Source organism: Pezoporus wallicus, unplaced genomic scaffold (assembly GCF_028554395.1).
Source record: "Pezoporus wallicus isolate ANWC-B61680 ecotype Strahan unplaced genomic scaffold, APGP_CSIRO_Pwel_v1 contig_1438, whole genome shotgun sequence".
NCBI classification, from domain to species: Eukaryota; Metazoa; Chordata; class Aves; order Psittaciformes; family Psittacidae; genus Pezoporus; species Pezoporus wallicus.
In genome coordinates, this window is record NW_026638681.1 from 3,453,263 (window position 1) to 3,478,029 (window position 24,767).

Consider the following 24,767-nt stretch of genomic DNA (forward strand, 5'->3'; position numbering starts at 1 on the left):
GAGAGGATCAAAACCACCATGGGAAGGTTGGAAAAAGGATGGCAATTTAATAAACTTTTTACAGCTCTGCAGAAGATATAATTTCCATTGATATTCCCACTCCACTTCCACATGCACTCTTGTATCAAGGATGTTTTGAAGTACACTGAAAGACAATTTGAAACATTGTCAGAGCTCCAAGGCAGTGACTAAAGTGAAGCTTCTTAGAACCCATTCCTTTCCTATTGTACTTCAATTAAGGAAAGTAAACACTAAAGCTTTATTTAAGAGATTATATCAGCAGAAGAGAACACAGTCACAAGATAACAGTCTCCTACATGCAAAGGGACAAGCTAACCAGACATCAGAAATAGATGTTGCTATTATTGCACAGCTACGTTCACAGTGGGGTAGAGGACAGACTTTTCTTCAGCTGATACTGCACTGAAATTTTAAATGGTTCACCATTTTTTTACGGAAAATCTCAATGGAAAACTGAAAATTCACAGTGGGGTGAACTATAAATTCAAAACCAGAGTTGATGTTGTGCCATATAAGCATAATGCAGACTCACAAGTATTCAACTGTGCATCATTTTTTTTATCAAAATATAATCCTGTGAAGAAATAAGCCCTATTTTTGTAATTTCTACTACTTTTTCAAAATATCTTTTAACTCTTGATCACTGGGAATAATTTTTCAGCTCAAGATATATAACTACAAATCAGACTTCTCAAGATTGAACATGCGAGAGTTGTTATGAGTATTTGGTATGAATGCAATATCTAAGCAGGTGCCTGTTTTTCTTATGACACACAGTGTATTTCCGGTGAAAAAATAAATGTGAAGGGTACGTTAAGCAATCCTGTATTGCAGTCTGGAAGAGACTGGAGTGACCTATCACATTATCACATAGAACAACACATCACTGTTCTCTGTGCTGGTGCTGAATGCAGCTAGGAAATGTGGGACAGTTATGCCCTAGACCCATTCTGCCTTACTGCTGATAAATGAGATCAGTCTAAAAGTTGTTCAGTGTTACAATAGTCGCATCTTTTAGCCCGCTCGCTGTTAGTGAGACCCTTGAGACAACATGTTATTCTTCTGTGTGTTAACAAGAGCCAGCAAAGTGTCATTCTAGATACTTCTTGCTACTTGAGGACTGCTTTAAGAAAAGGAGCCAGGTGAAAATGTACTTTAGAAATAGCCAAATAACTGAGAAAAAAATGGGCATGTGTGGGGTTTTGTTCTTTCTCTCTTTCATACATGTGTAAATACATTCTTAAATGTGCATGCAAATGTTGGTTATTTGAAAATGTCCACAGAATCCTTCCCAAGTATAAGTATGCAGTCACTGAAAGTTGCTAGTGCATCTGTTAGTTCCATCTTACATACGCATCAAATTCCAAAAGCGTGTACTATTAATATGCCTGAGGAAAATATCACTCTTTTACGTACTTTTCATGACTGTCTCTGCTGCATCTCTCCACTGATGAAAGCATACCTGTTGGAGAGGTAGCACTGCAGGAGAGAGTGACAGAGTCTTTCTCATTGAGCACTAGTCTTCTTTCTATATCTATACTTTTGGGGATGAACAAATCAACCATAAGGGTTGCCAAACAGAACTGGGCAGGTCAAATAAAGGTGATTTTAATGGCTTGTGTAAGTGATCTTCCAGTGGATGGCAAACAGAGCCCAGGTGGGATCAATCTGGCTGTGGCAACAATGGTGTAAGGATGAATCATAGTAATTCTGCTCTTTTATAAATTCAACTCAGAGAGCATTTTTAGCTAAGGAGCTGAGACATAATATCAGTGCAAACTGTAATAAGTAAGGAACATAAGCAATTTATTGACCATTTCAGAACTAATTTGTATTCAAGTAATAAACAGTTCATCCTCTCAAATTCAGAATCAACTTTCCCTCTACCATATGTGCTTGCTCACCTTAAGGTGTGAGTGATGATCTTCAGCTCCCAACTGTGTTTATATACTTATATGAAAAATTGTCCTTTTAGAGTCAATTTACCTTTAAGTAGTTCTGCAAAAAAAGGTGGTATGCAGTCAAGTTCACATAAAATCAGTGACTTAATTACATTTCTCTCCTATCTGGAAGAAATAAATATAAGCCACTAACCTGTGGTGATGCTTTTTTTTATGTGTTTGTTATTATTTTATATATAGAAATTACAGCATCATCTTTCTGTTTCTGCTTGGTTGGAACTGAAGCTGAATAGGGCTGTTGAGAACCTAGCTCAAAAGTAATGAGTGATGCAGGGACTTCATATTTGTCATGCACTGTGCACTCAAAGAATCAAGTGGTAGTCCCTGTTCCTAAGCAGCTGTGCCCTGTTTTAAAAGCTATTCTTATAGCTATTTCTGATATAAGTGGGAAGAAAGATGTGAACTGGAGAGATCAGGAGTGAAAAACAGGGATCTTCTGATCACACCTTCGTGCTTCCCCAAACTCATTTAATTCCACCAGTCTCCACAGAGTCCCAGGTCTTTCTCAGTTTATTCCTTTATTCTTAGTTTATTATCTAAGGACAGAGGCTCACAGAATTCAGAGCAACAGTTGTTAAGCTATAGCTGATAAATGTTTTACTTGCGTAAAATATTAGATCTACAGAATTACTTCGTTGGGTTTGAAGGTTTTGCATTTAATTAGAATTATCTAAATTGGGATGTAAAAAATAAAATTAAAAAAGAGAAATGAGTAAATTTTTAGCAAATTAATTAAAAAAATCTGGGATCCTTTAATGGATGATGGTACTTAATTTGAAAATTATATACAGTAACTGAAGTGTGGAAAAGGGTACCTGCAAATTTCAAGCATAATGCCAGCTCCAGTTTTCAGTGACTCCTCTGGAATAATTTTACTTTTTTGAGTTCTCCTTTATTTTCCTTCTTGATGCTGCCTCTTACAAAGTATGGGATTCATTGCCTCTTCCTGGAGGACCCACCTATATTTGTCACAACAGTTATTACCTTCTTTTTTTTTTTTCTTGAGATGTGATAAATGAGAGGTAGGATTGATGTCAGATTAGTTTTAATATCATTTGCTGTGCTAGCCAGGCTCCCATCAGCCCTATTTTTAATGTGATAGCAAATTCACATGGATTACTTGTGATTGCTGAAAAATAGAAGGTATTACACCTTCTGAAAGCATAAGCAAATCTTGTAATTTACTGTCCAGCTCCAGCATGAGGCATCTGATAGTATGTATAGCATGTCAATGAAGTGACTACATGAAATAGTGCTCAGGTATAATTAGCAATTATTTACAAACGTGACACGGGGAGACCCCAGACACAGCTTGTGATTTCCAATCTCAGAGAACATAGACTTTCATCAGGTGAAGAACCTGAAAATAGCAGAAAAGAAACAACACTTATGTTTGCAAGTCTAAAAGGCTGGTTTACATCTAGCTAACATTGTGTGATTTGTATTTTCCAAGCTACAAGCTTCAGCTGCATGGGTACATCGGTATCAGACTGTTACATCTGCATACCTAAATATGTGCTTAGAACTATACTTTAACTGGAGATACCTAATTATATGTTTAAGTTTTGGACTTCCAAGCAGGAATTTCTTCACTGAAAGGGTAGTCATGTATTGGAACAGGGTTCCCAGGGAAGTGGTGGAATCACTGTCCCTCGAAGTGTTCACAAACTGTGTAGATGAGGCCCTCAGTGATATACGGTTTAGTGGTGGTCTTGGCAGTCCTGCAGTTGGACTTGATCTTAAAGGTCTTTTCCACCCTATTTGATTCTGTGATTTTTATGATTCTATGACTTCAACATGAGATGAGGCAGCCATAGCAGCTTCCATTCAGAAACAGAAAGGTTATGAACACTGGAGCCAATAGTGTGTATTGCAGTCTAGTGATCAGAGTACATCTGCTATATTTTGTGTGGACAATTGTTGCTTCAAAATAAAAAATATGGTCTCTGAAGTGGGCTATGTAACCTAGGTCTCTCCTTCTCCAGATAAGCTCAGACCTGTTAAGGTTCAGATCTGTTTTTTTAATTCTTTCTGTGCCTTTGTGTTTTCCACCAGTTATTTAGGCCACTATTGTGAATAAATTGGGGTGTGGGTTTGACTTCTTTCAAGCTGGGAAAGAAGTCAAATACTTGCATCTCACACCTTTTGGGCAAGTGCTTAGATTATTATGCAAAGCAAAGATTAATGAAGCTATTTCTTGCACAGGCAGGCAACTTTAAAAGGGCAAGTCCTTCTAATTAAGATATCTGGATCTAAAAATGACAGGGCTCTAGGACTCTTAAGACACTTTACCCATCCGTCTGGTAAATTTATTTTCCAGTGCTAACAGCTATATATTTTTCTCTTATTTCTCACTGCATGCATTATACTATCTTCCAGATGTCACTTTTGACATGCAGATATTGAAGACCATGTCCATTCATCCATGTCTTCAGATATATGATTTAATATTTTTAGCTATCACATTTAATGTTTTGAATAGAAAATATTACCAGGCAGTAAGATAAAGACAGAGGAAAAGTGGCTACAAAATAATTGGCCTAATTCTGGGAACTGTCTGGAAGAAAAGGGATTTTATATTGCATTTAAGTACGGCCATATAACCTAGAAGAGCCTGATTGCTAGAAAACTCTTTTTTTTTTTTTTCCCTATTTTTATAGTATTAATGCAAAATGGCTGCATGTGCTTCCGAAAAAGTTAAAAAAGAAAACTGATAAAGTACTTACAAAAAATATTCACTTCAAGGGTCTTGTCACTGCTATTATCATGGTGAATTTGTAGTAGCACTGGGCACCAATTCAACCTCAAGGTTTGTCTGATAGGTAAATTGGGTTTAAAGTCTTCAGTCCATTTACTTTCAGTCCTTGTTAGATTATTATGCCTATACCTATGACAAAATGATAAAATCAGTTTTCAAATTATAATGTTCTCCCCTTCTCTTTTCCTGGAAGCAAACAATTTTTCCTTGTAATTAATATCTTGTATTTGTGAAGGCTTCCAATGAAAAATACCTTAGAATGCTAGTTAAAAATAATTCATTCTCTCTTCTGTTCTTGTTTTCATTTGTCATCAAATTAAAAATGCAGTCTAGTATTTATTTTAGAGCAGATATTTAATTTTTTTTTTTGAGGGAGTAGTCAGGAAAATTGCTCCCTTCATTATTTTTCCTATAGCAGCCTAGTTAATTTCTGGATTTTATCCTTGATTGGTAGACAGTCCTATATTCTGAAATGCTAAAAAATTTGCAGGCAAACAAATATTTTTTACTCTGGATAAGACTCAAATATGAATTATTGCTTATTATAATTTTGCCCATCATCTGACTTGATATGTTGCTGAGACAATCATCCCCCCAATATTTTATAATCTTTTTAGAGTAACATTGGACCTGTGAAGCCTAAATGAAAACTACTTTATGTTTTACATTGCCAAGTTTAACTCTGATCTATTTAACCATGTGCCCATATTGTCATGGGATGTACATTGTGCTTAGTCCTTCACCCTCAAACTCCATGACTGCAGTACAATAGGCATACTTTAAATATAAGATGTTTTTCTGTTATGTTTTGCTCTGAGAGACATGGAATATTTACCAAAGATATATTTTTCTATTTACCTAATTCCATTTGCATAAAAATTACCAATTTGATTAGGTCATTTTATGACCTTATTTGATGAGCCAGTTTTAGAGGTTTTAATTTAAGAGCACAGGAGCAGAAGTAGCAGTATAAGGTACCTGTAACTTGGGATACATGAATCAATACAGACTACAATACTTTATCTCATGCAGTATTTCTGTATTAAACAGGTAGATGCTTGTATTTTTGCCATTTTACATTTACATTTCTGACATTTAAGAAAATGAGCAGTAGATGTATTTTATAGTTTGTTTTACAAGTTGCATTTGGAAAGTTCTGGAAACTCTGTTCATGATTAAAGGTATGCATTGTTTAGGTTGTATCATGTAATGTGGACCCTAGGCTGCAGGTGAGAAATCTTAAATTGGCTGTAAAATTTCCAGCAGGAAATGGAGGATGGAGAAGCCTCTTTTATAACTCATAAAATGCGAGTCATTGTAATTGGCCCTGATCACATGATAAGCTTTTTCATGACTAATAATCCCTTCTTCAAATTGGTTAGAAGTGCTTTGAAAATGGTATAGTCAGAGACTTTCTGTGTACTGTAGCAGTAGACGGTGCTGCTAGTGTTGCAGGGAAGAAGCGAGTGTTTGCTCGGGTTTAAGAACAGCAGAATTCAAGCTGAGAAGGAGCTATCTCAGGAATGCTCATAAATCCATCAATGTGTGCACCACTATGAGCACAGCTTGGAGCAGAATAGACTCCATGCTGTGTAGTCCTTATGAAAGACAGGTTTTGATTGATGTTCCTACCTTGTAACTTCTAAATTGTGTAGTTGATGCATTCTGACATCAGTTTCTCAACTACACAGCGCAACACTATATCTCAGCGCTAAGCAATGCAGACTGATTGTCCTTTGGTCTCACTTAGTACAATAATAAATGCACATAACTTAGAAATCAATTGTCTGTAAATTGGGGGGGGGGGGGGGAGGGAATCATATTTTACAGATGTATACTGACATTTGTTGCAAAGGATCTCAAAGAACTAATAAATTATGCAAACACTTCTATCGTGCCCCTGTCACGCAGGCATACATATTGGAGATGGCATCCTGCCAGCATGTATCATGAACTGATAATGGAGGGAAAACATTGCTTTAGCATATTCTCTCAAGATGACAGGCATAAACTCTTTATAGTCTGTGAAGAGCAATATCTTCTCATTTATAATATTGTCATTTGAAAATAATTAGAAAAGTACACAATGAATCTTCTTTGAAAGGTTAGGGTACCTTACACAGATGTGAACTTCCGGTTCTTGGGAATCAGAGTCTTTCCAGATGCAAAGACTGTCTCATAATTTCGTCCTCCCTGCCTGCCTTTATCTGAAGGCACCAACTCCATCCCTTGTGGGAGTGAAAATAATTGGTACAAACCCAAATTTTATGTGAGTAAATAAATTTCTAGCTCTATGTTAGCATTATCATCATTAGTATCTTTATGCAATGTAGAACAATGTAAGTTATCCAGGTAGAGCTCCTAGGCTGAATAAGTGAATTACCGTTATTAAAACATGAACATAATTAAGCACTTTTCTGAATTACAGCTGTTGTGGCCACAAAGCACGTAGTGCAGCTCTTAATTGTGAATATAAAAATGAGCTCAGCTTTAACTATCATAATGCTGATTCTGGAATGCATATATAATAACTATAATAGATTTCTAAGAAAAAAAATATATTTGAGAAGACACATGTAACACTGCATGGCATATGGGTACTAGGCAGTGCTACTTTGTGGTTTCTTTCCTAAAACTGTTTCACAATACTTTAACTCCTAGTTACAAATAGGAGTCAAAAGATTTTATTCTTATTTAGAACTGAAAATGTAAACTCGTGCCATTATAGAATGACTAAAAGTGTGTGCTGACTATGTAAACAAGGACCACTGAGAGTAACTTCTAAATGTGGCCCTACTAAATTTACCCTTTAAATAGCTGGGGGAGAAATAGTTTACTATTAGTAAGCATACATGTATTTTTCATTATGTTTGTAGTGCTAAAGTGAAATATGTATGTTTTTTTTGTAATATCAACATAGATAAAATTATGCTATCATCCCATTTAATATTTCATTCAGGTCCCCGAATAGATTAAAACATTGCTGATGTTCAGAGAGCCAGCATGCTACCATTTCATTTTACATTCTGCAAACAAATAAGGATGTACATGGGCTTACTGTCAAGAACTGTGTTCACCTAGGTTGAATATGCAAAGCAAGTAATATGTATTAGCACACCATCAGGTTGATAAAAAACCTCTCAAATTAGGTAACCATTAAAATGTATATCAATATAAAGCATAAGGAAATTTAAATTCACTCTTAAAATGCCTATATTTTGGTGTAGTATTTAATATTAGCCAACAATATTGCAAGTAGCTGGGTGTATGGTAATGTGTTCTTAGGCTGTGCAAGCTAGAACAATAAAAGACTTTTGGATTACACTTAGCAAAAAGGAAGATACATGCTTCTTGAGTGGTGTAGCCCACAGGGATACTACAGTGTCATATAAGAAGAGTTTTTGCTAGCAAGTTTCAGATTTACTACTAAAATGGTCTGAACAGGAATTAAATATATATGTCCATTACCTGCACTAGCTTTGTAATGGACAGTAAATCTGTACTGGTAGCAAGAGATAAGAAACAGCTGTTCTCAGCCTCTGGGCTTCTGCCAAAAATGAAATGATTATTCTCTTAGCATAGCTGTAAAAGTACCATGTATTTTGTCAACTCAAATTTATGCAAGGCTAGAATCATCCAGAAAACCAAAAGTGTGATATAGACACCTTCACAGCAATCTCTTGAAGGAACACTAAATCAAATTATGCAGAACATCATGGAATTGTTTGTTATCCCTATAGCACTTAGTTCTCATGAAAGCAAAGTATTTCTTACCTTTCTAATGTATCAAAACCACTACCATACATAAGATTCTGTGATAGTAAATTAGGACTGCAAAGCTCTTGCTCAGATTAATTCAGAAGCAACAGAAGAAATACACCTTCCAAAAAAAACCAAAAAATGCAGCAATGTATTCTTTCATTTAGGTACTGAATGAAAACCAACAAAGTGGAAGAAGTGTAGCTCAGTGGTATTTCCTTTGGGAATATTAATGATTGTTTAGGAGAGAAATAGGTAAAGTCAGTTTTTAGTTAATACTGAAGGGTATTTTACTTTCAAAAATTATAACTTGTAATTCTATACAAATTAGTCCTCAAATAATACCAGTTCCCAAGGGTAAGAAACCTTAACGTTGTCACTGAGTGGGAATTTTAAAACTATTTGTCGGAACACATATTAACACTCAGGTTAGTTTTACTGAATAAAAACTTACAAAGGAATTACCAAGGAATTGATAGCATAAAAATTCTAATCTATGTCTAACTCCTTCACTTCAATTTCCTACCCCCCCGGACTGTGATTTGGTGACTTTGTTAAAGTATCTGCATCTTGGGAGTGGCGTTTTTAAAGTATCTATTTTGAATAAGAGAGGGAAAGAATATACTCAGAGCCAAATAGCAACTAATTACTAGTCTTGATAACAATTGATCTCCTTTGTGAACAGCAGGGGTCACTAAAAAGAAGGGTTACACTGGGTAAAGCCAACAGGCTGCTTTTTTTCCCCAGTAGATCGCTTTTCATATATTTTCTTTTTTAATCACTATATTAAAAAAGAAAATTCTTGGTCCTACTGGGCTTGACAGATAACAAATTCTTAACAAAAACAATTATCTTTCCATTATGGCCTAAACTCTATGTTATCTCTGCCTCTAATAAAACTTACGATAAAAAAAAATAATTTACAACTGTTTTGCCAGCAATGAGTTTTATAGGAAGCATTGTTGCAAAATGTTTTCATTATATTGTAAACTGATGTTGATATATAACATTGTGATAGCCAAGAGTGAGTAATGTCATTTTGTATTTCTTGTGATCACACTGTCATTTTCCCCATTATTTGCTGTTACTGGAAGTCACTAAGACACAATTAGTAATGTGGAGAAATAAAAATGAAATTGTTCTGTTTAGAATAAGTCATGAGGAAAAAAAAAAAACACAAACACTTGGATGGTGTCTCAGTGTAACTTCAGTCAATGTAAAATGTAAACAAGCATGTAATTCCGTTCCTAGGATGCAAAGCAGCGACCACACAATGACAGAAACTGAAGAACACTCGGTCACATTAGCAGGAGCAACCCCACAAAAGAACATGCCATACAGACTGTGCACTCTGCTTCCTATCTGTCCTGCAAATTTAGTCATCAAGTTTGGGGTGGGGGGTGGGGGTGTGTATATAATCTCTGCTGCTGAATGACTGCAATTTCTCTCAGATTAGGACAGAAATTTCAGAACAGCAGGTTAATCCATCCTTCCTTCATGGGCAACTGAGCAAGCAGACCTGTATCAGTGTGGCCAAGCGTAATTCTAGAGATTAGCATTGTCTTTCCTGTTTACTTTGAACTTGACCTCCATGTTTCTGTTCTAGGCATGTTTGTATGTATGACTGTATGTTTGCAGTTATTTATTTATTTGTTTGTTTGTTGTTAACAGCTTCTGTCCAAGGCCCCTGGGAGAGAGCAATCTCACCAAACAAAGTGCCGTATTATATCAAGTGAGTATAAATGGTAACTCATTCCAGCTATTTACATTTGTCACTTAAGAGAATAGTTAGTAATTTTCTTTGATTTTCGTGAACTGCTCCTATGTTGTCTAAATGGAAAAACAAAAAGGAGTGAAGGCTGTAATACATTTCAAATAAGTGTGCTAGTTATTTAAAAGGCCAGTTGGATGCACTGATTTGTAAGTTGGTTTGGATTTTTACTACTGTTAAGTGACCAAACTAAGAAAAGCTTTGGGATCTTTTGACAAGGGACAAATTAGTCCCTATGGACTGTTCTTTTAGAGTTCAGCTCCCAGATCAATCTAATTTGCTTTAAGAGGTGTGTATGCATAACAAATAAGAAGAAAATAAAAAAAAATTTTTTGAAACACCTGCATCTAATGCCCTAAACAGAACCACTACACAGCAGATAAGAAAGAAGTTTTAGTACATTCTTTTCCCTCTTTACTTCTTTATTATCTGTAATACGTGCCTTGAATTAATTGTATGTAACTTCTGAAGGAAATGTGATGCAACACTTGTAACTGAGACTGTAGTGCAAGTAACTGAAACACAGGTGGTGTTTAATACACACATTCATGCTGTTTCTTGTTATATTCCCAAAACACTTGGCAAACTTAACTAGTGTCATTGAAGCCACCTGGTTACAAATGGCTCTTGCAATGGCACTTCAGTTGCAACTTTCACAACAAGGTGAACTACTACAGTACCTTCAGAACAAGCATTTTAGTTGCACATGAATACTTAAGTCTATAGTGCATTCAGAGGTACAGTTATACCTGGCTAAATTGGCTTAATTTTGCATTGAATTTGTAATTTTTCTGATGTCTGTATTTGGCTATGAATAATGAACAGCCACAAAGAAGCTAGAAAGCTCTATCAAGGAGGGACAATCTACAGTAGACAAATGCTGGAAAGCAAGTTGATACTCCGGCATGTAAGGATCATTTATGGCACAGCTGTGAAGGAAAAGATGGAATCATAGAATCATAGAATAGTTAGGGTTGGAAAGGACCTTAAGATCATCTAGTTCGAACTCCCCTGCCATGGGCAGGGACACCTCACACTAAACCATATCACCCAAGGCCTCGTCAAACGTGGTCTTGAACACTGCCAGGGATGGAGCATTCACAGCCTCCCTGGGCAGCCCATTCCAGTGCTTCACCACCCTAACAGGAAAGAATTTCTTCCTTTTATCCAATCTAAACTTCCCCTGTTTAAGTTTTAACCTGTTACCCGTTGTCCTGTCACTACAGTCCCTAATGAAGAGTCCCTCCCCAGCATCCCTATAGGCCCCCTTCAGATACTGGAAGGCTGCTATGAGGTCTCCATGCAGCCTTCTATTCTCCAGGCTGAACAGCTCCAACTTCCTCAGCCCGTCTTCATACGGGAGGTGTTCCAGTCCCCTGATCATCCTCGTGGCCCTTCTCTGGACTTGTTCCAACAGTTCCATGTCCTTTTTATGTTGAGGACACCAGAACTGCGCACAGTACTCCAGGTGAGGTCTCACAAGAGCAGAGCAGAGGGGCAGGATCACCTCCTTTGACCTGCTGGTCACGCTCCTTTTGATGCAGCCCAGGATACAGTTGGCTTTCTGGGCTGTTAGTGCACGCTGCCGGCTCATGTTCATTTTCTCATCGACCAGCACCCCCAAGTCCTTCTCCACAGGGCTGCTCTGAATCTCATCTTTAAGATTCTTTAAGATCTTCCTCTTCTCTTTGCTCTGGTATGACTTGCCATTACAGGGAGAGAAGGCAGTTCTTAGTGTAGGCACAAGATGCATTTCATGCTGTGCTTCCCAACTCACTCTGTTACTTGCACCCAGTAGCTATAGGTAACTGTTGACCCTGTGCTAAAACTGCCAGTGATGCTCTTGCTTATACCTTACTCGTTTTTAGTCTTCTGTTCCAGGCCATTTACACATTCAAAGGAATAAATTTGTTTCATTTTGTTCAGCTTGGAAAGTGCATTAATAGCCATAATGAGTTGTAGCATTATGTCACAGATCCTGACAACTCTACAAACTTGTCCTGAATGAGTGACTTGGATTGCTTTAGGAATCACCATCAAAGGTATTATTAGTAAAAGTGGGTTTAATATGATTTTGTAAAAGTGTGACTAAGCAAAGTTTGATGGCAAGTTTCACTCCATTATTTACTACATGGAAGAAACATATGGAGGAAATTGAGTTCAGATTGAGCTAGAATGATTTACACAGAGACTGGAGATACAAAAGGGTGAGGAAGACCCTCCTGTTAAGTCACAAGGTTCAGAATGGACCCCCTTGCTTTCTAAACTCCTTCTCCAAGAGGAGTCTAGGTGTGGCTGGATCCAGACTAAGTCCTAGACTTGGTGAACAGTTTATGTCAAAAGGTCTACATATGCAAAGTTTGTAATAATTGAGTAGTTATGTGGAATACTGATATTTCGGTAGTATTAATTCTATATGCTGTCACTTACCAAGGAGTTATCATATATAAGGGGTCTCTCTGCCTTGGGCAAGGAAGGATCTCTTAGTCTCAGGTAAAGAATCTTAAACCTTAAGAGGTGCCCCTGCTCAAGGGGAGAGTCACCATGCAATACATCTGCAATTCAGGCAGAGCTCAAACTGGGCTCATCCAAATATCTGCTGTTGGTAAAAGGTGTCTCTGCCTCAAGGAGCAACCTTGAGAGGTATCCCAGCTCAGAGGAGGTCACCACCATGCAGCCCTGCTGCTCAGCTAGGAGAACTCAAAGGGAGCTCATGTAGGCTTTCATGGTTATGGACTATGTGATGGTTGGCTCGTAGTCAAACTGCATACAATGGGAAAGGTATGCAGGAGAGTCCTTATACCCGCAACTTGCTTTGCTCCTTGATAAATGAGCCTTGTAAAAGCCAGATGCTGTTTATGCAGCAATCACGTGATTGGTGTTCCAAGCCCACGTGCACTGATGTTCACTGGGTCACTCTGCTCCTTTGTGGGTTTCTTACAGGAATTCTTGGCCCATCTACAGCTCAGACTTTTAACTTCTTTGAAGACTTTACAAAAGTAGTGCTAGTTTTTTTAAGAGGTCAAGTGCATCCAACACGCATTATTAGTTTAAAGTTTAAATTCGGCCACATTTTTTTACAGAAGAACTTGCTTTCCTTGAGGTGTAAAACAAAATGGTGAAGTTTTAATGAGCCCTAGTATACTGTTGCATCTATTCTCTACTGCAGCTGCCCTCAGCCATTTTTCTTTTCATTAATTCTGATCACTCATATTTCATATTTGCACACAACTAGATTGTTTTCTTTACCGTTCTGGCTTTTTAACTTAGCACATTATTTCTTTAATTTTTGACCTATTACTTTCATATTAGTTGTTAACTTTCTAAAAGAGCTTCCATGAAGACTAAGCAGCTACAGATAGCATTCTTTCCATGTTTACCTAATTTTCTGTCATTGATGTAGAATGTTGGAGCTAGACCCCTTCATTTACCAGATTTGCTACACATTTTATTGGTTTTCATTTTATATGGTTTTCCCTTGATACTTAACTGCTTTATCTCATGTTCATATTTTGAGTGACATAGCATTTGATAAATCCATAAATCAGGCGCTACTTAGCGCTAAATCTTCAGCGGCAGTGTTTGCTTACTGCTAGGTATCTTCAAGCCTTGTGATTTTTCCTGGTAAATAGTTCATTTTTATACAGTTGATTAATCTGTAGCATCTACGTACCTCTAACCTATCCCTTAAATATTTCCTTCTTGAGATTATTCGTAACAGTTTGTTTTGTTTTGCTTTTTTTTTTCAAATTGTAGTCCTGTAGGCATCATTGCCATGGAAAATATAATTGACAGTGTACAACCTGTTTCAGTATTCCCAGTCTCTGCCATTTTGTAGTTTCTTGGCCTTCTTTCATTAGACTGCATGGAAATTGCAGTCTAATGGCTGTACACCAGCTCCTGCATTCTGGTGGATTTCCTTCCACACTTTATGTGCTTCCCTCCTTATGGAGATGATAAACTAGGCCAACAGTTCAGCACCACCTCTCTCTTCTCCAGCAAGCTGAGAAATCACATTTTTGTGTTCTAGGACAGCAGAATTATTATGGCTTCCCAAGTACCAAGTGGGCATTGCTTCTTGGGTACCGAGCGCATGCCCAGCACAAAAGGTGTTACTGAGTTAAAAAACTCCATTTTGCCTCTGGATTAAAACATTTAAAATTGCTCAAAACCACATTTTATCCAACTTTTTTTTTTATCTTTTTTATCCCTTGATATATTTGTGTGTCTAGTACAGGATTTAAAGGTTTTATTAGACTAAAAAAAGGGAGAGGAATATAAAAAAAAATAGTTTTCTGTTTAATTAGTTCTATTCTTTGAAGACCTTGATCCTACTCTTACTGGAGTTCAACTCAGAAAATGGGTAGGTAGAAACAGGCACAGGCATGTCTGTACTCATTAATAATGCTTTAGGCATTCATTAAAATTTCTAAATTTAAGTTTTTGGAAGACAAAACAGGCAATTACTGTACCTCAGAAATCTGAAAAGCAAATGGAAAAAAAATACATAGTACAAAGACTACTGAATGTGCATTGAAAGATTAAAAAAGTCTCAAATTCCAAAAAGGACAGATAATGAAGATAGGAGTCTGCAGATTTTAACTTCATATTTCAGGTTGGATCACATTTAGCAGAGCTCACCCTATGATGAAAGGGATCTCACATGTGCATGCATACACATGCACATTCTTATCTTTTAATGAAGCAGATAGAGGGTCTGCCCCAAACCAGTGATAGATAGCAACATCATATGTCTAATCTGGATTTTGCAACACCTAAAGAAGCATTCAGTCATGTTACTCAACCCAATTCCTCTTCAGTGTCCATCCTCCTGGGGCACGAGGGAATACTAAGCAGCTATAGTCTAAGTCATGTTGGCATCTCTCTTGTGTATGGCTTATCCTGCACTCAGTAGCCACATCCATTACACAGTGCTAGGAGATCTCTGTTGCCTTGGAGTAAAGAGGAGATGGATTGAAGTTTGCAACATACTTTGTCTCTGAAAGAAATAATTCAGTACTCCTGCCATTATGATGTGTTGAAATTTAGTAGGCATGATTCCTGTATTTGTACTAATCTTTGACGTTATTCTTCCTCTCTGTAACTGACTTGCCAGTTAATAGTGTCTGTCTTCTTACCCTCTTGTTGTGCCTATTCTTTTGAAGGATTTAAAATGCTTCTGCAAAAATACAGTAGTCTTTCATCTCAGCACTTCCCACAAAGGACGTCTTCCAAGTTATTTCCCAGCCAAGCTTATTTTCTTATACAGATTATAGAAGTTCACTGAACTTTGTCCTGCTGAGGACAAAGCTGGATTCTCGGGAGCATAGATTTGACTCCTTGAGAAGATCTGCATGAGCCCGTCTATACAAATTAGCGATGCAGTGAGCTAACTCCAAGGACTGTGCATCTCCACTTGCTTGTCCTCTTCCACATTGTAGTTTCCTATGAGAATATTTGCATTAAATGTGTCAGCTTGTGACATACACTTTTGCTAGTTTTAGATTCTGCAGTCTTTCCATACCACACTAGGGATCTATAAACGTACTTCTTTGTTATCTTAACTTTTAATCTCCCTTGTAATTGTTGTTAACCATGCAGAATTTCAACACAGAAAAAAGCTAAGAGCGGTCAATTTTCATTGTAAAAGCAAACAGGTTAAGCCACGATTCTTTCACTTTTGTTCAAGAGAGATGGGATAAATGAATCTGAATTAAATTTTAAGATAAAATAAAGCAAAGAGTTGCTGTTCTGGTAAACCCTCTTGGGTTAATTGTTTCTTCTGCATAATACAGATAAGTACAAGACACAAAAGCAAGTAGGAAATATCTGTCAGATAGAGCAGAGAGGGGCATGGAGGACCATACATAAGTGATACATAGTGACTGAATCTGTGAGCAGCCTCTGAAAACCGTATGTATGGCTGGCAGTTAACCTATCTATCAAGTACCAGAAAGGTATTACTGTTTTGGCTTCTTAAGTGTGCAGCCATTATGATCTTTTCCTGTCATTTAGTTCTGAACTGTCCATATGAAAATTGAAACTATTGTGAAGGAAAGAAAAAGTATAATACTTTTCAGACTGTCTTTACTATCACATGCTGTCTAGCATAAAAACCTAACTGAAATATCTGGTATTTCTTAGAGGTTTGTCCAAGTGTAGAGTTTATCATTTGTAGGGCTATGAAGCCTCAGTTCCAAAACTTGTCACAAAAATTTAAACTCGGAGTGTAAATAAATGGGAAATCTTGAGCCTTTAACTACCTTTAAAATGAAAGTGGAGGTTATAAACAGATGTGTTCCTGCTGACTGAGAAGGAGCACTTGGGGAAGGTACCGTGGGTCTGCTTTTCATTACCATCTGTCAGCAGGGAGTTACTGCCCTCACATGTGAAGTAACTGAAGGAGATTTAATTTGTTTTGAAATGAATTATAAGCACTCAGCAGCAGTTTTATCATATCCTTGTGGGCGCAGGGTCTGGGGACAGGGCTCTAACCAGTCATTAAGGGCAATAACTGATGGAAACCATGTGCTTTCCCACCATAACACTGTGTAACATAGTGCCTGCTCTGGGGGGCAGAGAGCAGCTTCCTCAGGCGCTTACACAGTGCTTACAGAACTTGGTCCTTATGATGTGACTGCTCATACGTAAGTGAACAGTAAATTTCCTAAGCTTTGGTGTCAAATTCATTCAGTACAAATTTTCATGAAGACTGCATAGTGTTAAGCATTATGCAGAGGTTAAATAGTGCAGGGATAATTTTCATTTCATGTTAAATCTTAAAATGTGTTATGTAGGGAATGAGTTGGGTAAGAGAATTTTATATGGATTTTGGCTCTCCTATTTTCCCAATTAAAAGGAACATATCACCATTTAAAATCCATTAAATCCAGCTACTCGCTGTTTCCAGCTTTCAGGCTTAACTATTTATGCAGTAACATAAAAAGAAAACTTTTGATACTGTACAAGGAGTTCATATCTTTATAGAGTAATAGAGTATAATTACATAACCTTAAATATTTACTTTTATTGTAGTTTAAATTGTTATATTTTTTGTAAGCTGATGTGATTTTTCCTTGAATTTCACTTTGTACTTCTTTTCCATTAGCTCCATTTTACTTCAGTTGTTAAATGTTGCCTGACTACATTTAACAACTGCAGTAAATTAATAAAAAATTAACATAGCCAATACAATTTTTACAAATTTGAATGACATCTATACAATATAGTCCTATTTTATAGAGTATATGCCAGATCTTCCATAACAAAGTAGATTTTACAGCTGCTCCTGATATCTAAAATATATTGGCTTGATGTATATGGCAATTTTTTTAATGCATTGTGTGCTTAATGAGCAGGATTCAAAAATAGGAATTATGTTTGATTTCCACTGGAATGCCTTGAACTTGAAAAGATTAGACATATTAAGGGAAAAAATAGAAAGATTTGCCTGTCAGACTTTTCATTTTTTTGAAGATCAATTACATACTTAATTGAGATGACAAAGAGGAGGCAGCTTCTGACAACTGTCCAATGAAATCTTCAAGGAAATGGGGAACAATATCTCAGATTTTTTACATATCCTTGTTATACCAAGAAGTCTCATAATTCCTTTGTTTCCTCCGAAGACTGACAGCTTCTCCAAAGCAGCACTGGCCACATCCGTTGTCTTCATTGTCCTTGGTTCAGTGTCCCTTCTGATGCAGCTAGCACCACAAATAAGCAGACAAACTATTTCCCCATTCCATGTGAGAAAAAATTTCATCCATATAATAAGAGAGGCGGTATTAAATCGATCCCTCTTCACCTGCTGTGCCTCCTTTGTCTTCTTCATGATCTTATCAGTCTGATACAAGGCAGAGCTATAATTTATATTTTTGTGTTAAGAAATGTTTCAATACCAATGAAAAAAGTAGTGGATATAGGCACATATGATGTACATTACCAGCTATATTCACCATGGACGCACAGACTTTTGTAGACTGTGTAATGCTCGCGTATTGGCACCCAGAGTGATGCAATAATCAAGAGAAGACTGAGAAGGCAATAATCGGCTATATCAGCTGTGCTGCTTCTGCTCCTCTAAGGTGCTCAACTGTCAAGGCAAGGTCAGATTTTTTCCCAGCTTATTTTTTTTTTTTTTTCTTCCTGAAATGAACTCACTGAAGCTAAATCTCTCTTACTTTTGTTCTTTCTCTGACCTTCTGAGATGACACTTCTCCTACAGACTGAAACAAGTTCCTATTTTTTCAGAATTTTCTTCTCCTGTCCTGACACATTTTTTGTTCTGAGACGTTTGTTTAGTCTTCTCATATTGAATCGTAACTGCTGATTATTTGACCCATTTTTCTCCTTATTGAATTCCTTTCAATAACTTTTTTCCTTGTCAGATACTAGCTGAAATCAGTTCTGTATTGTACATCAGTTCTGCAATATCCTTATCTTTAGACCTTCAATCCTGAAAACTAATTTTGCGTATATTTGTGCTTAAGGGTTATAGATTCAAAGGCAGATGCAAAATGAATTAACTGAGAACTGCATATACGTGTATAAAGTTGCATTTAGACCTAAGTAAAGATCCTAAGCAATAGGTTAGAAATTATCAAATAATCTGTATTCATTTTGCTTACTTCTTATTTTCTGATTTAGAAGTTGAACTTTATGAGATAAATTACAATTTCCAATGTGATTCCAAATGCCAAAGTTTGGCACCCTCTTGTATGCTACGTACTTGCTTTGAGTTTCAAGTATTCATCAGATAAATTTTTACATTAGGAAAGATAGCTGGATGGCTGGAAAAAACATTAAAAAAAAAAAAGTATTACGTCTCTGAGAAAATTGTTTTTCTTACAAGTAGTTTTGATGAGGCAAGAGTTCATGTTTTTTCTATAGCAGTTGAGCTTGGAAACAAGGTCATGGTACAACACAACAGATAGTCAAGTAGCACTCTTTATATAACCAGTCTAGTACACTCATGGAATAGCATCTATAGCCGACTGAGTAGAGTAGTGAGTAGAGGTCAGACTTTGTTACCTAACACATCTTTGCTCTCTGTGTCTCAGACCTCCCTCCTCTTTTCCAGTAGGGCCAGAATTTCTTTGCATAAATGCTGTATGTGTTAGGTTGGGGACCTGAGGGGGACACAAACTCAAAGCAGCAATCAACTACCAAGAATGAAGGTTGCTGAAAATATGTCTAAAGTTGTTTTACATTTACATAATTCACACTTTACAATCTGACCTTGCAGACTACCACGTTAATGAAACTGTATGGTAAATTAATGGGGGGGGGTTAACATATTTGAATTTTCATGCAGCAGGTAAAGGTTGTAAAAAAAAAATCTAAATATCTAACCACATGACAATTCAGTCTCATTCGGGTATTTTGTATTTATCTAGATGCCTCCTAGGAAGCTTTCTGATATTTTAATGTTTAAGTAGGAGAAAAGGCTTTAGATAACCGGCTACTAAGAATTTCAGTGTGTAGCTGTCTCCCGTCTTTCCTTTTCAGGATACTCTTTCTGTTCACTGCTGCAGAGTTAATATAGGAGTAGAAGGGCAAAGATACATTTTTCTGCGCTTCATTTTTAACAAACTTAACTCTTTTTTTTTTTTTTGCTTGAACACTGTATTATTGGTGAAAATGCAAAACTTAACTTGAGGGTTATGATGCCCTGCATGAAGCATAATTAGAAAAATTGCTAGAAAGATGTCACAGGTATGGAGTTAAACTTCAAAGGGTTAGCTAGAAAACTGCTGTGTTTGACTTGGGAACAGATGACTTCATACAAACATCTCTGCACCACCAACATGAAAAAATGTGTTAAAATTTTAATCACAGCCCAAAGCATTTCTAGTGGGACATGGGTGTAATATTTTGTTCATAATTAGGAGACACCTTTGCAGGAGGAAATATCCCATACACATCTCAAGGGTCATACAAATGTATTGGGTTTGTTCCAGTATTTTAGCTGTGGTGACCTGAAAATGTGGAATAAACAGGTATGAGGAAGACAAAAAGTAAGATATTGAATTTCAATTGAATAAAAGTGCTTCAATACTAAAATAAGTTTTGCTTCCAAGCTGTATTTTCCAATCCACCATCTGCCATCCTGGAGGTCCTGTAGGCAAACTGATACACATTTTAACACTGTAAAGAATGTGATAAAAAGCTAAAGGATTCTACTGCACACTGAAACGCTGAAAAGCTGCACCTTTGTTAGAAAATCAGAAGCTGCATTTGTCCTCCCAGATCAGTGATTTTTATCTACTATTTCATTTTCACTTTAACTCAATTGCATATAGCTTTAGGGCTTCATCAGTAGTAACACTGTTGGCTGACCTCACCTACACTTCTAGAAAACACAGAAAAGTTAAAACAATTGAAAATCCTACAAGTTACTAGCAACAACAGCGGTAAGCAGATTACAGCCATAGAAAAGACTGTAAATGCACCTAAGGAAATATGTGTATAATTTAGTTTCAGATATAACCATAGAGATAATAACAATATGAAGTAAACTTACAGGCAAATCTTCCTTCAACTAAAACTTCACTTGAAGGCTTAAAATGTGAATTTGATAGGAATCTTAAGGTTAAAATCATATGTTATATGCACATATATGCATTCCATTACTGTTGGGACTACCTCTGCCCAAACAGTTAAGGAACAATTTGAAAAGTGTTTAAACCAAAGCCCTGTCACTGAGGGTTTTTTTTAACCATGTTTGCTGCAAATTCCTGGAATCTCTAAATCATGTTCTGCCTTTGATAAGTGTGATTAAACAGCTAAACTTCAAGAAGTTCTGAAGTAAACAAGCTTGCATTTAAGGTAGGTTTTCTTACATCCTGGTTAGAATTTTGCATGTTATTAATTTGCATTTCATTTAGTTTTGTGTTTAAAAGCATCCCCTGCTTCCATTTTATCACCAGCTCCAGTCGTATTACAGTTGCCAGTTTTACGTAGAAAATTTGAGAAGTTTTAAAATGATTTTTTTTTGGTGTATTTATCCACTTTTAGCTATAGCAGTGATGTTCAATTATTTTTATTGCTGTGTTTTGCTGAATCTTGACTATAAAAATGTAGTCAGTGAATATTAAAAGTTTGCTTTCATGACACAATGTTGATATTCAGTGTTTCTTTTGTAAGACAATGCTATTTCAATTTTGTTAAAAAATCATTCTGAAATTAAGCAGTTTAAAACAAAACTAAATTCTGTAGCACAACTATCATTCAGAGATATTCACTAACCCAAATCTATAGGGGTTTGAATATTTATTTTTTAAATCTAAACTTCACAATGACAATTCTGGGAGGTCTAGAGAGCTTGCATTTATACTTTAAAAATTACTGTATGCTTTCTGAAAAGAAACTCCATGATTTTCATAATTGCCTTTGATGTGAAGCACAAAAGAAAAGCTGGCTCTATATGACAGCCCTATTCAGTACTTTCAGAGATAACTGTAAAGCACATTAGACAGCTCTCAATTTTGTTGTTTCTAGATGATATCTTTATCTCGAATTATTCCTAAAGTTCTTGTAACTACCCACCTGAATGATCTTCAATTTCAATGTTTTTCAATTGTGAGTTTTGTTTTTTTTTTGTTTGGGGCCTTTTTTGTTTTTTGTTTTGTTGTGGTTTTTTTTTTTCCTCTGTGAATACTATGTAGAAATTTCCCAAAAAAAAAAAAAAGACTATTCACCAATGACAGACTATATGGTCTGTCCCTGTCCACAACAGAGGAAAGCATATGCATCAAACTGCTGCCGTACTAATGTGCAGCATTAAGAAGTTGAAGCAAAGGGCTTGTCACAGTGAGGAAAGTAAGGGTTAGAAGCATTGTTTGAAGACAAAAATTCACATTTGAAGCACGTTTCCTTTGAGATCATGACAAGTTTCTTGATCAGTTACAGATAACATATTTCAAAACAAGAAATGGGAAGAATGACACTTAGAACATCAAATAGGTGGATAGTAGAGAACAAGTCTACTTGCTTAGCTTCTTCAGTCTTAGACATTAGGAGCATATCAAAATGACTCAAGACGTTAGTAATCTATTTTCTTTGAAGGTTATCTACTGCTTCTTTCCTTGCATGAGAGTCTTTTTCTTCAGAACTGCCCTTGATAAAACAAATCTTTTTTCTGACACTGTTCAATATCCAGAACATTGCCCTCTTTTTTCCTGGAATTTGTGTCAATTTCCAGTGTATGTTTTCTTCCTCCCACTCTTTTCTAGCTTCTGGACCATTTTCTCACTAAAAGAGCTCTTAATAAGGTCACTAACAATTTCCTGTTGTTAAACTCCAAGAATCTTCAGTGTTCACATTATTCTTGGTCATTCCACCACTTCCAACAAACCATCTTCCTGCTGCCCTTTCTTTTCTTCTCTTGGTTTGTTGTCAGGCTTTGCCTTGTAATAATTTACCACTCACTTTTTCTGCATCTTCCTTTTGCCTTCTAATTAACCCTTTGCAGTGCCAGACCTCCTGCTGGCAACACTGCTTCCGGCCCGTCACCCTATTTATCCTACTTACACTGCTTTTAGCCTCCAGTCCCTGTGCATATCCTGATATTAACCCCAGTACCTTTTCTTTCAGTTTTGTTTCACTTAGTTGTACTGATGACTTTTAAACTTGCTAATTGCAGATTTCTCTCCTGTCTTCTTTATAGTGCTCCGCATTACATGTATATTAAGTCCCAAGCTCAAAAAGACTAAACCATATGTTTTCTTTCAGATCTCAGTGTTTGTCGGTTGACAATTCCAAGATTAACACATTTTTCTGCCTCTATTACCTATAATTCCAGTCTCCTACATGCACTTTATGCCTACTTACACGTTTAGTGTTGCTTATCCTTACAATATTTTATCTCATTTTCCTGTGCCAAACATGTATTTTTATTTTTTTTTCTGATTTCTGTTTAAAATTATCTTCTTCTGAGAGATTTTCACTGAGTACTCAATTACTCTGATTAGCGGTAATCTAATTCAGCCTCAGCTATTTCTTGCTCATTAAAGAATGCTGTGTTCACTGTATTACCAATACTCATAAAATTAATTGTAACAGCCCACAGTATTTTGTCACATGAATGATGAAATATGTGAGAAGAACTTAGAAATTGTTTGAGGCACTGTTGTTCTCTCCATCACCTAATCTCAGAGTACAATTTGAAGCAGCTTTATTGCTTGGTTGGTTACCACTGCATGAGTTTTACTGTACCTCTGCACAAAAGGCAGATGCTTTTCACATTTAACCTGTTGACGTGGATTAACAGAAAATTTTAAGGAACAGCAAAACCGCATCTTTCTTAACTATGTGTCTGACCTGTTTTGAAGAAGACTAAAGTGATGATCTACAACCTCAGAAGTCCCCACTCCAGCAGGCTCTGTTAACTTAAACTCCCTCAAATTCTTTGTCAACTCTCCTGGTTTCAGCTGTAACAGTTTGGGTTTTTTTTCCCTTCCTAGTAGCTGGTGCAGTGCTGCGAGAGGTGGGGAGGAGGGGTGTGAGCCAGAGTCTGCATGCTGCTGAGTTACCGTCTCGGTCTAAACCATGACAGTCCATCAGTGTTGGCAAGGGCTGACATTGCCAGAAATACCACTTTCTTGTCTGGGGAGCCTGGAGACTGGACCATAAAAAGCTAATTGTCTTGGTAATAATGTTTAGTAACAATTTCCTGGGAGACAGGTGGCTCAAATTATTTTCTCTATTTCAGATAAATTCTATATATTCCATACATTCTAGCCTTTGTATCCTTGCAACATCAGGGAGGAAACTAACTTGATTTACAGTGTCAGTTTGTTGACACACATTAGCTCCATATTTGTTAAATACTGTTTGCTTCTAGCTCCCTCCGAATTTGAGCTAGTTGCTAAAGATTTTTCCTGCTGAGTGGAAGAGGGTCTCTTTTACTCATTCTTATTCTGAGATAATATACCATTGGGGAGGGTACTGAAGAAATACGAATTAGTTGTGAGACTGCTGACTCTCGAGAGCAATAGGCTGCCTCATGGCTACCCACCACACTACATATTCAGCAGTAGCATGTAAGCACACTTGTATTCTCTGCTTTTTCAATATAAAGCCATGCTCTGAACACCCCTTTGATGAGATTAGTAGGTGCTCACAGAAGAAAGTCTTTGAGAATGCTAATCCTTGGTCATCCTGCATATACTCCTGCATATACCAAAAAGCAAGAGGAAAACATGTTCCGAGCAAATGCATCACTAGCAAAAAACCTTACACTTAAAATCAGACTCAGTAGACACAACCAGTTTCAGTCAAATCTATATTTTTTGCTGTATTTTTATTTTGTATGGTGTGATGAAATTCCAGCCATCTTGAGCACAGAGCCATATGCAAGTACAGTAGCATGCACAATAGCTAGCATCCAAGGGCAAAATTGGTCAGGCCATAACAAATGAGCACTAAAGCGTATCAATAGATCGAGAGTGGATTTCTTACTAACAGTGCTTGAAGAAAGTTTGACCACTCATTA

At 36.7% G+C, this 24,767-nt stretch overlaps 1 protein-coding gene across 20 annotated transcripts in view; it reads left to right on the forward strand.

Annotated features, from left to right (window-relative positions):
- Positions 1-24,767, forward strand: part of DMD (dystrophin) — a 1,199,681-nt gene that overhangs the window by 1,076,243 nt on the left and 98,671 nt on the right. For all 20 annotated transcript variants that reach the window (XM_057411860.1, XM_057411861.1, XM_057411863.1 and 17 more), the window contains one exon: positions 10,171-10,231. In XM_057411860.1, the coding sequence (XP_057267843.1) occupies positions 10,171-10,231 (61 nt within the window). The remainder of the gene's footprint in view (positions 1-10,170; positions 10,232-24,767) is intronic.